This window comes from Myotis nattereri (genome assembly GCF_964212035.1).
Source record: "Myotis nattereri genome assembly, chromosome: 15".
In the NCBI taxonomy this organism is placed as follows: Eukaryota; Metazoa; Chordata; class Mammalia; order Chiroptera; family Vespertilionidae; genus Myotis; species Myotis nattereri.
Window position 1 is genome coordinate 18535467 of NC_138090.1, and position 12888 is coordinate 18548354.

The 12888-nt window shown below is 40.6% G+C and overlaps 1 protein-coding gene across 2 annotated transcripts in view; it reads right to left on the minus strand.

The window, feature by feature from the left end:
• The window catches only part of WDR59 (WD repeat domain 59), a 69162-nt gene that overhangs the window by 16716 nt on the left and 39558 nt on the right, over positions 1-12888 (minus strand). The window contains exons 15-19 of one of the 2 annotated variants that reach the window (XM_081108087.1): positions 11598-11693; positions 11295-11451; positions 10762-10831; positions 5618-5771; positions 1930-1986 (exon numbers count right to left, since the gene is read on the minus strand). In XM_081108087.1, the coding sequence (XP_080964213.1) occupies positions 1930-1986; positions 5618-5771; positions 10762-10831; positions 11295-11451; positions 11598-11693 (534 nt within the window). The remainder of the gene's footprint in view (positions 1-1929; positions 1987-5617; positions 5772-10761; positions 10832-11294; positions 11452-11597; positions 11694-12888) is intronic. The other variant, XM_081108088.1, reaches the window with a different exon arrangement.

Sequence of the window (12888 nt, forward strand, 5' to 3'; positions counted from 1 at the left end):
AGCCTGCAACCAAGGTACGTGCCCTTGATCGGAATCAAACCTGGGACCCTTCAGTCCACAGGCCGACATTCTATCCACTGAGCCAAACCAGCTAGGGCAACAGTTTCTTTTTAAATTTGTTGGTTGGTGGTTTTAACATATGAAATACCTCCCCTTCCTGCTACAGGGGTCACTCAGTAATCCTGTCTAGTAGCCAATTCCTTGGGGATTCAGATAAAACGAGGCTGCTAAATGAAGACATGCCAAACTCAAATCCTTGCTGCTCCCTAACAAGCATGGACTGTTTTTCAGGGTGTTTCTTTTAGAGCTTTGACAATTAAAAGGGTTCATATTCCATCCATACTTTCCCAAGACTTCCTTTCCCCTTAATATCTAGTGGCAATTTTGGGAGTCTCTCTCATCTATGCAACTGTCAGGTGATGACAGGCAGAGAACCATGACACACCAGTCTGAGTGTGGTTGATCTTTCCAGGTGAGGGGAGGACACTGTGCCCCAAATGCCCTCTAAGCCTCCTGCATTGCTCCAGTCCCACTCTGACGGCTAAAACATGGATACTTTTCAGTGCGGTAAAATCATTACTTCTGGGAGGCAAAGAACTCTGCATTTCTCTTACGTCTTCTCAATGCCCCATCAAGAGAAAATGCCCCTTCCCACAGATTATGAGCAGGGATTGAGGGGAGAGGCAAAGCAAGACAGACAAATTATCACATAACGAGCATCAGGGTGCTCCTCTGAACATACCAAGAAGGTGTTCATGGAATCATGGGAAAGAGGACGGATAGGGAAGGAATAGGGTGGGAGGAAGCGGGAGGGAGGCATTGGTGCAAATAGCACTGAATGACAACCAACAGCCAGCTTGCGACTGTACCACCAGTGTTACTGCTACAACCGGAGGCAACATGGATGTCAATAAATGGGTAAAATGTAAAAACAGCCCAAGAATAAGCCACCAACTGCTTCGCAGCAACCCCATCAACAGTGCATAATCAGCAGAGTGGGAGGGAGTCCTGATGAATTCCCAGTTAAATAGCAGCAGGGGAGCCTGCTGGGAAAGCCAGTGGAAGTCAGCAGTCAGCTGGCTGGGACAGGCCGTTGGAGGAAAGGTGGCCATGCTGGCAGCTCCACCTGCAAGTTGTCAGCAGCTGCGGTACTGCTAATCAGGGCTCCTGATTTCAACTGGTTTTTATGTGAAAAGGCTATAGAACTACCCCCCTAAATATTTTTTACACCAAATGAAATTTAAGCTAATGCCTTAAGGCTCCCTTGCACAGCCTGGGGTCACCATGGCACTACTGACTGGTCAAGGGGGCGGGAGAGGAAGACAGAAGAGGGGAGATGGCCAATAGGAGTGAGGAAGAAAGGAAGAAAGGAAGAGCTGATGCCCAGGTTTGACTGTCAATGCAAAAACGATGGTATGGGAAAATTTTGTTCCAGAAAATTTCTAAAAGATAAAAAATAGCTTATGTGTCGTGTCAGTGGATGAGATGGGCACTTTCCTCGTTGAATTACACCAAGACGATAAAAACAAACACAATGGTGGAAGCCCCTTATATCTTCCTCTGCTTCCCAATGCCAAAGGTAGGCTTCTGAAAGCTCTGTGAAATTACACAAATATTCCAAATGAAATCAGGTAGCTGAAGGCTTACAATCGGGGTTCTTCCCAAGAAACTCAGTATTGAGCTTCCTTTTCAAAGAAGTCCATTCACAATCCTTAACGGTATCGTATTCACCCATTTGAAACTGTCAGGGACCCAGGAGGCAGTCCTTGGCACCTGACTCCCAAGAATGAAAACTTATTGTTGCTGGTCCTGAAACCCAGCCAGCCTGTCATTTCAGGTTCCTCAAAGCCAGGCAGGTGGCATTTTATTCTTGGGCCTTTGGGCAGAGACAGGATTAGTCAAGGAGAGCATTTGCACAGCGCACAGTACCGGGAAGTCGTTAATTGCTTGTATGGACCAACGTCGCCGGGCAGAGCGAGGAGACATCTGTGTGTGAAAACGTTACACCCAGGAGGAGGGAAGAAAAACACCAAGAAAATTAAAAGGGAAAAATATAGAATAAAATGAAAGCTTCCCACATATCTGATGGATTAAATGATACCATAATATACTACAAAATAAAACTGAAATGCTACAAAATCTGAATTGAAACACAGCAGTAGGTGGATTCCCTCTCCTCCCGCCCAACCCATCACACTCCAAACCCAGCTTCAATGTCATTGTTTTTCAGCCCAAAACACATTTCAACATATAAGGGGCTGATGTCCATACCGCTCTGACCAAAGGAACTAATGAGGATTAGGATCACAGAGCAACTGGAGAAACAGTGGAGGACTCTGCTTGCCCTTTCGGGGGCATGTGTAAGTGCGAGAATATTCCCATTCCTAAAAAGGAAGAAGTTCTTCCATACACTCAATACCACATTTTTTGGGTGCGTAGCTAAAGAGCATTGGAGAAATTGGAAACCTTGACCTTGGGACCGCGGGACTATTTTTAGAGTGATGCCATGGGAAGCGAGAGCCCCAGAGAAATGCAGGGGGAGCTGAGGCTGAGGACTTACGCTCTTAAGGGCATTCTCCCTAACAACATGTGTGAAACTGGGAGCACGCACACTGTTTATGGAGATCAGAAACTATTCTAGCAACTTCAAGGCCTCCCCAGTTATTTACTTTAGAGCTATTTTCATAACATAAACTGAAGCAAATGTGGGAGGTTGCAAAAACTTTTTAATGTTTATAGGGTAAAGCCTAATGTTTCTCAAAAAGTTCTGGGCCTTCCATAGAATAAGTAATATTTCATCAACTATTAATAGTTGGTCCAGTTACCAAATGAATGTTAGCATCACTCTGTGTTTTCTAACTTCCTATAGTGTCTCACAGCCTGGCCAGAGTGGCTCAGTGGTTGAGCGTCGACCTATGAACCAAGAGGTCATGGTTTAATTCCCAATCGGGGCACATGCCCAGGTTTCGGGCTCAATCCCTGGTGTGGGGCATGCGGAGGCAGCCAATCAATAGTTCTCCCATCATTGGTATTTCTATCTCCATCTCCCTTCCTTTCTGAAATCAATAAAAAATATACATTTTTTTTAATGTCTCACTTTTTTTAATTTTTAGGAGCAACCTTGGAATTCCATCTGGAGAACATTTGGCTGAATATAACACAACCTAAGTCGGGCAGGTTAAAATCACAAAAACAGCCCAACCGGTGAGGCTCAGTGGCTGAGGGTCAACCTATAAACCAGGTCACAGTTCCATTGCCGGTAAGGGCACATGCCTGGGTTGCAGGCTTGGTCTCCAGTAGAGGGAGGACAGGAGGCAGTCAATCAATGATTCTCTCTCATCACTGATGTTTCTGTCCCTCTCTCTCCTTTTCCCTTCCTCTTTAAAATTAATAAAAATATTTTTTAAATGCCTTTTAAAAATCTCAGGGATAGAGATCTAAAAGAGAACAGAAATATGTAGACGAAAGATCTGGGATGAAAATAAAAACACAAAAATTTAGTAAACTGAATCATTTCCAGAACCAAAGTAATGAAAGTGCTATTATTTAACCCAAGAAATTAGACACCTGAGAATCAGAAAATACTCCTTAAGGCACAGAACCGTATTGCTGTCCATAAGGAAGATAAGAAGGCCTATGGACAATATCATGGCTGTATCTCATTTCTTTAATCCTCCCCCTTTGCCCATGTAAATGGGATGGACATGAATAAGCTTTAAGGAGAGATGAATTTATTTCAGATTCATCACAAAATAACTGACTTGCCTATTTTAACATATTATGTTGAACCAATTGAAATTTTTCTTTAAGGTCAAAAATGGTCAAATAGCATCCATTTCATATGTTTTAACCTCATAACTACTTTATGTCATCCATTGGAATGTGCCTTCCTTCCCCAGGGATTCTGGGGTTCTTGTAATTTTCTATTTCCTGGCCAGTATGACTGTTAATTCACTGGATTAGATGCTTATGATTTGTGAACTTTTCTACACATAGGTTAAACAGCAATATAAAAGTTTCATATACAATTATAATAAAAGGGTCTCTCCCATTTTACTTGCTATCTGAAATAAATCTGAAAGATCACTTACTATGTCATCCTCGGGGATGATCATAGCCCATTTTCTGTAGAGAAGCAGCACAGTGGGAACGACCCCAAACTGAAATATCACGATCCTTCCTTTGGTCCCTCTGTGATTGTGGTGTTTGTAGTAAAAGAGGCCAGACCATCCAACACATGAGTGTGGGCATTACAAATGCTTCCACATCAGGAGAAATCCCAACTTGGAACTGGGGTTACTTTGACTTGACATGGCCTTTACACACCGTCACAGAGTCAAAAGTACTAGTCTGTGTGTTTTGCCCACAGAATCCAAGCATGAGCTGCATATGACATGATTCAACTAAAAGATCTCTCAACCTGGCTCTAATGCTAAAGAAAATTCCCATATTTATCCAACCATGATGTCAATTAAAAAATGCCTTAGTTCCAACTAAGTTTATCAAATCATCTAGACAGTTACCAGCTAGCTTGCATTTAAAATAATTTTTTTCACTGTAAAAGATTTGGGAAGATATGGTGTCCCAAGAAGGTCTGTGACAGCCAGGGGGATTCATTCCAGCAGAGATGCAAAGAAAGTTGGCCAGAAAGGCAACAAAAACAATCATGGTCTCTACTCAAGTGAATGGCTTTGCCCGAGTCTGGTCTTGTCTCAAGCATCGGTTCCTGCCACTCATTTCAGAGGACAAAGTCAGAGACGGCCAACTATCAGTGAGAACCAGGAATGTTAGATAGTCCAGCTGCAATCAGAGTGATGACACCTCTAACACTTGCTAGAAATTGGTTTATTTTAAATAATCCAATTTAAAAATGTTAAATTATGGTTGATCCATCATTTCCTCATTAGTGGAGGACAACAGCAAAGAATCCCACAGGACTGAGTTTGTGAGTAGCTCAGTGGTAACTCTGTTTAAAACATCATGTCAAGTAAAAGCTGGTTTAAACCAGATGCTCAATCTGACAAGAAAGAGTTCTCAGAGTCCTTCCTACGCTCTGCCCACACTCTCTACATTGTCGTCACTAAAGGCTTCTGACAGCTTAATAGCTACCTTAGGGACGATGAGTTCCTTAAGAACCCAGGAACATAAGGCCAGGTGCAAGCGATTTTTATATAAACTGGTCCACTCAAATGGGTACTTCAGTGTAGACTTATAAAAACTATAAAACCTCTTAGAAATTAACTTTAAAACTTCTCACAGATATGAAGTTGCAATTACAGCAAGACCCCAAGCCCTCAGAAATACCCCTTAATTTGTTGATGGACATCAGAAGACCAAGGAATATCTGAAGCTCAATTATTCTATCTGAAAGAATGATCAACTTAATGAATGGGGATTACAAGAATAGGATTAAGTGGGGAGATCCTCCCAGATTCAATTTTAGTAGGTAAAGCCAATGGAAAGGCACAAAACAATGGTCTTCCTCTAACAAACTAATTATGACAGTGAAAGTCTACAGGGGATTGCTAATTTAGCTGCTGTGCGTGGCAAGCAGGGAGACAAAGGACAAGAATCCAGGGAAGGGCTAGGAATCAAAGGCCGAGGCTCTGCTGCTTACCCGCTCCTTGTAGTAGAAGGAGCTGACGGAGACCTGCTCTTTCTCACTGCGGGTGGGGCTCCCACTGTACAAACGAAGGTTCCCAGGGGCCTCTGTGCGGATCTTCATTGGCGCAATCAAACCAGTATGGTAAGCAGACAAGGCCGAGAGAGACCTGTGGTTGAAAATGCAGCGTTATCCATACTGGCTTCAATCTTTCCATCCTTTTAAGCAGTGCCGTTCTTAGCACTTGATGAAACCAAGAGGAAAAGACGGATAAGATGGGGGGGAAATGGAGTCTCCAAAAATGAATTAAACAGAACTTTCAGGACTGAAAAATACCTTATCTGCAGAAGCAGAGAATGTTTCTGATTACATACATAGGAAATTCAAAGGACTCTACAAACTACTAAAACTAATAAGTGAGTTTAGATACAAGGTCAATCTATAAAAATCTACTATGCCGGGCTGGTGTTGTTCAGTGGTTAGAATGTTTGCCCGCACACCGAAGGGTCTTGGGTTTGATTCCCGGTCAAGGACATGTACCTGGGTTGCAGGTTCAAGCCCCAGCCCATTGGGGCACATGCAGGAAGCAACCAATTGATGTATATTTCCCACATCCATCTTTCTCTCTCTCTCTGTCTCCCCCTCCTTTCCTGAAAAATATCCTTGGGTGAGGATTAACAAAACAAAACAAAAAAGAAATCTACTCTTTTTCTATATATTAGACACAAATATTTGGAAAATAAACATTTTTAAAATTTCATTTACAATAGCATCAAAACCCATCAAATACCCAGAAACAAATTTAGTGAAAAAAATGTGCATTGAAAACACAAAGTATTATAGAGACAGACTCATAGAGAGCAGGCTGACAGCTCTCAGGGGAGCTAGAGGGGTTGGAGGGTTTGAGCAAAAGGAAAAAAAGAGAAACTCCTGGACACGGACAACAGTGTGATGATTTCGGGGGGTAGGAGGATTGGGGGAGGTAGAGGAGGATACAGGGGGGGATAAATGGTTTAAAAAAAAAGGAAATACAAAATATTGCTAAGAGAAATTAAAGACCCAAAACAACAGAGAATTATACCACATTAGTGGATTGGAAGATTACATATTACTAAGATAACAATTTCCTCCAAATTAATTGACTGAGTCAACACAATTCCAATCAAGATTTGAGCTTTATCATAGAAACCAATAAGCTGACTGCATCTTTTATAGAAATGTAAAAGACCTGGAATAGCCAAAACAATCCTGAATAAAAATAGTACACTTGGAGGATTTACACTACCAGACTGGAAAACTTACTATGGAAAGCTACATCAAGAGTGTAGTGTTGGTATAAGGAGAGACCAATAGATTAAGAGAAAAAGGAGTCCAGAAATAAATCCACAAACACATGACCAATTAATTTTCAACTAAGGTATCAATTCAGAATGAGAAAAGAAAAATCGTTTCCATAAATGGTGCTGGGACAATGATATATTACTACTAGAAAAAAACAAAAAAACTTTGACTCCTACCTCATATCATACACAAAATTAATTTGAAATCGATTACAGACTATAATAAGGAATTTTAAATTTTGGGGGGGAAAAAACACAGAATAGTTTCATGACCTTGGGATAGGCATAGATTTTTTCAGGCAGACACAAAAGAACTAACTATAATATTTTAAAAAGTGATGGTGCAGACTTCATCAAAATTAAAAATGCTGTTTATCAATAATCACTGAGGAGGGAGAAAACAAGCCACAGGTTAGAAGAAAATCAATATATCTAGCAAAGGATTTGCAACCAAAATGAAAACTACCACAGATAAATAATAGAAACAGTCCAAAAACTGGGCAAAATAAAAGCACATCATAAAAGATACCCAAATGGTCAATTAGCACACAAAAGTGGCTCAACATCATCAGTCATCGCCAGAGTTGTGCAAATTAAAACCACTATACTACACACCTACCACAACGGCTGAAGTAAAAACAACTGAAAAGACCAAGTTTTGGAGAGGATGTGGAGCAACCAGAACTCTGAAACATTGCTGGCAAAGAGTATAAAACGGTACAACCCCTGGGAATAGACTTTTTGGCAATTCTAATAAAATTAAACATACACCTATCCTATGATCCAGGGATTTGACTCCTTGGGTAGAGAAATTAATACGCACATCCATAAAAAGACTTGTATTTGTAGGTCTACACTAAGATAGTTCCAAACTGGAAATAATCCAAATGTTCATCAATAGGAGTAGGAATGAACTGTTTTATTTTCATACAAGGAACCTATGGATACATGCAACAATGAGGATCAATTTCAAAAGCAAAATAAGTTCAGCGAAATAAGCCAGACATAAAATAGTACATGCTACATGAGTCCATTTAGGTGAAATTCAAGCACAGGCAAAACTCAACTACAAGGATGGCAATAAGAGGAGTGGTTTCCGCTGGGCACAGGGACCAGGGAACTTTTCGGGTGAGGGCAATGCGCTGGTTCTTGATTTGGGTGCTGGTCAATAAAATACTGTTAGTATGAAAAACATTCTACACCATGGAAGACAGTATGGAGTTTCCTCAAAAAACTAAAAGTGGAACTCCCATTTGACCCTGTGATCCCACTTCTAGGAATATATCCCAAGAAACCAGAAACACCAGTCAGAAAGGATATATGCACCCCTATGTTCATAGCAGCACAATTCACCATACCTAAGATCTGGAAACAGCCTAGGTGCCCATCTGTAGATGAATGGATTAGAAAACTGTGGTACATCTACACGATGGAATACTATGCTGCTGTAAAAAAGAAGGAACTCTTACCATTTGCAATGGCATGGATGGAACTGGAGAGCATTATGCTAAGTGAAATAAGCCAGTCAATGAAGGAAAAATATCACATGATCTCACTCATTTCTGGATAATAAAGACCATCATAAACTTATGAACAAAAATAGATACAGAGGCAGAGCTGCCTCGAACAGACTGTCAAACTACAGCAGGAAGGCCGGGGAGGATGAGGGGGTAGGAGGGGGGTGGGTAAGAGATCAACCGAAGGACTTGTATGCATGCATATAAGCATAACCAATGGACATAAGACACTGGGGGGTAGGGGAGGCCAGGGGATAGTCAAGGGCGGCGGGGAAAAAGGAGACATATGTAATACTCTTTGTAATACTTTAAGCAATAAAAAAAAAATAATAAAAATAAAAAAACATTCTAATTAGGAACATTTTCCCCTCTGATCCAAAGTTCAGGTCCAGATATTCTTGCTTTTCTTAGAGAGGAGGTGATTATTTTCTAGTCGAACCTTTCAAATAAGGAACCCAGTATAATATAAGGGTCTCTAGCTCTTAACTCCTAGTTTTTGTGGGACCAATGTCTCATCTGCCTGGGTTACTGAGGAGACTGGCAAACTCCCTGGACAGCAGCGGCACCTGCCCACACACCTGGTTCAATCTCCTTCCCTTCTTGTTAGCTCAGCTATTCATTCATAAGTATGCTAATATGTTACACCAATGTATCCAGGTGTTTGTAGAAGGATTTAGAAGTTATGATCACCACAGAAGTCTATAGTATATAACATATTTAAGTTTTAAAAACCAGTAGTATGGGGGATGTTGTATGAGTGGGTGGGGGGGAGGGAGGGCGGGGAGGGAGTATACCGGAACTCAATAACTTCCATTCAGTTTTGCTATGAATCTAAAATGGCTCTAAATGATAAAGTGTATTAATTAAGAAAAAAAACTTTACAATATGATCTAGCAATTCCATTCCTAGGTAATACCCAAGAAAAGTGAAAACATATGTCCACAAAAAAACTCATATACCAATGTTCACAGCAGCATTATTCATAGTAGCCAAAAAGTAGAAATAACCCAAATGCCCACTGACTGATGAATGAATAAATAAAATGTGGAGTGTATGTGTGTGTGTGTGTGTGTGTGTGTGTGTATTCCTTAAAACATTACACCAAATGAAAGAAGCCAGTCACAAAGGACCATATACTATATGATTTCATTTATATGAAATGTCCAGAATAGGTACATTGATAGACAGAAAGTAGATTAGAGTTTGCCCAGGGGTGGAAGAATAGAGGAGAGGTGGTAGCTAAGGGGATATAAAGTTTCTTTCTGAGATAATGAAAATGGTCTAGAATGTGACTGTAGTGATGACTGCACATATTTGTGAATATACTAAAAATCACTCAATTATACACTTTAAATGGGTCAACTGTATACTGTATGAATTATATCTCAATAAAACTGTTAAATGAAACTTTTCCTTTTAAAGCAGTAATAATAAGAAACGCAGTTAGAACACTCCCTATGTCCCAGGCAGTGTTCTAAATGCTTTATAAGGATTAACTCCTTTAACCTCCACAGTAAGTAAAGGAGGTAGATGCCATTATCACCCCCAAGTTATTGTTAAGGAAAATCAAGCACAGTCCAAGGGTCATATAACTACAGGGCCAAGATTTGGATCCAGCAGTTTGGCTCTGAAGTCCATGTTCCCACTTGCTACAGTAGACTGCCTCTCAAGAAGAAAAAAGGAAGAAAAATAATGAAGACTAAACAGAATACACATTAAATTGTTAACAGTGGCTTTCCCCAGGACATGGGAAAAAAGAAGAGCTTTCATATTTTAATTTAAAACTTCCTTATTTCCCTGGTCAGTGTGGCTCTGTGGTTAGAGCAGCTGTCCTGGGACCGAGAGGTCTTGGGTTCGATTCCCAGTCAAGGGCATGTACCTCGTTTGCAGGTTCCACAGCTATAGTAGGGACGCATATGGGAGGCAACCAATTGAAGTGTCTCTCTCACATCAATGTTTCTCTCTCTCTCTCTCCCCTCCTCCTCCCTCCCTTCTACTCTTTCTAGAAATCAATGGAAAAAATATCCTCCGGTGAGGATTAAAAATAATAATAATAATAAAAGAAACTTGCCTTGTTTAGACAACAGCTTTCATTAAACTACTCCTTGTAGTGGTTTGGTTGTAACTTCATAGTAGAAATCTCAGCTTAGTTGCAATTTAATGAATCTGATCTTTCTCAAATAAACTTATAATAGATATTTACTGAAGATAAAATAAATTATCTAAAGACAAACTCAAAGGTCATTCCCAGATGTCTGCCCACTTCATGAATGTAGCTTACAGCTGTATCTCCCAGACTCACCTCGGAGTAGGTTCTGTCGGGGATACTGCTCGATGCATCGTCATGGGCCTTGTGAAATACACCAGATAGCCTGACAAAGGAAACATCACATGTGCACATTAAGGTCAATGAGCCGGACATGGGAAATCCTAAGGCAGCATTGGTCAATCTTTTGTCTATTTCAATATATCCGAAGGACGGGACACATTTCCATGAGGTGCAAAGGCTCATGACCGCAGCCATACTTAACAAGGACAAAGGTCAGGACCCAGGAGACGGGATGTGTGTAGTTTGGAAAAAGTTATCACAGGTATTTTATATTGCCTGGTCAGGGGACCTGTCCCCTGTTAAGAATCAGGACTCTGAGTGAGACCCAAATTCACACTCTCAAGACTGTAATTCTGGTGAACATTCGTAGGATTTGTCCACAGACGCCAATCTGGCATCAGACCATATTACACTATGATAGAAGTTTGTTTGAGTTCTCAGAAAATAAAAACAAAGAAAAACTGCTCTCCCAAAATCTAGAATCAGAGAACCAAAAAAAGACCAACCTGCTCCACAGAACCTGGCCCCCGAGGTCCTAGGAAAGGGAATATTGGCATCCTGGTACGACCCATAGGCGGTGGTCACCCGGGCAAACGTTGGCAAGGGTGGGGTGACGGAGTTTGGGAGCGCAAAGGGGTTGCTGGAAGCACTGTCCTCTTGATTCTGAAATTTAAAAGTCAACAGACTAAAAACCACAACCTGTCTCAAAGCTGAATTACAAAATAAAGATACATTATTACAAAATCAGGTGCCCAGGGAGGAAGAAATTATACAAAACACCAAAGCACAGGTTGGTATAAGAATCTCACCACGAAAGACTCCAGACAGGAGACGAGCTGGCGCAGGCAGGGCTCCAAACAACTCTGGTTGCGTTTCACTTTTTGCAGGGAAGTGTCTTTCAGGATCTGGAAAAGGCACAAAACACAGTCAATAATAGCAACATTCTTCAAAGCAGTCGGAGGCAGTGAAGAGCAGGGAAACCGGAGCACGGCTGTGCCTGAGGCTTCCCACACAAATTACGACTTTCCACCTTCTCTAGAGGCTCGGAGAGAAGACTCATTTCTGAACCCGCTTTCAGAAGCCCTTTCCTGAGGCAGGCACACATGCTGGTTTTAGAGGGTGCATTTCTAGTAATGGCATGAATGTTCTTTAGTGAACATTCAACTCCTTTCCTCATCCCCTGCCTTACCCCCCTCCATGAGAAATCTCAGTACCTTACAAGGAACACCCGCTGGCTGAACTGAAAATGGCTCTGAGTGATACATATAATAAGCCAGGAGAACAGATTTCACTTTAGGGAAAGTTTTTGGTTCGTTAAAAATATAAATCCCATCATTTTAAGGCAAATGCTGTGCATGTAAGCTGACATACACATACTGAAGACAGGCATGTAAACTGGACTAGCACTGTCCGATATGGAAGTCGTTACCCACATGGGGGTACGAGCAGCTGGAATGTGGCTGTATGAACTGAGGTGTGCCATAAGTATACAATTCATACCGAATGTTGAAGACTTAGTACCAAAAAGAAAAAAATGTAAACTACCTCAATAATTTTCATTTTCATACTGACTACATGTTGCTCTGATAATTCTTTAAATATATGGGATTAAATAAAAATATTACTGAATTAATTAACCTTTTAATTTTAGTTTAAAATTACACGTGGCATGCATCATATTTCTACTGGACAGCACTGAATTCAACCTTTAAGAACATTTTCTAATTCTATCATTTTTATACCAGAAGTCTTTTTTACATGTCCAAATGAGACAATGAAATATTCAAATTCCAAGTACAAAATGTCAAATACCACAAAGTCTGAGTAATTAGCATTTCAAAGGTCCTTATGACACTTGAAAATTTTCTTAATTGCATAACTAGGTCTGATGCCAAGTGGGTACTAGAAATATTGGGGAGAATAACTTTGCAAATGCATGACTGTGTAACCATTATGCTGTATACCTGAAATTAAAAATAATATTGAATAAAAACTCTAATTGCAAAATAAAATAAAAATGTTTTACTATAGGTCATACTCCAAGAAGATAGATTAAGTGCATATGAAATAAACTAGGCAAAAGGTGAACAGTATTCAGGT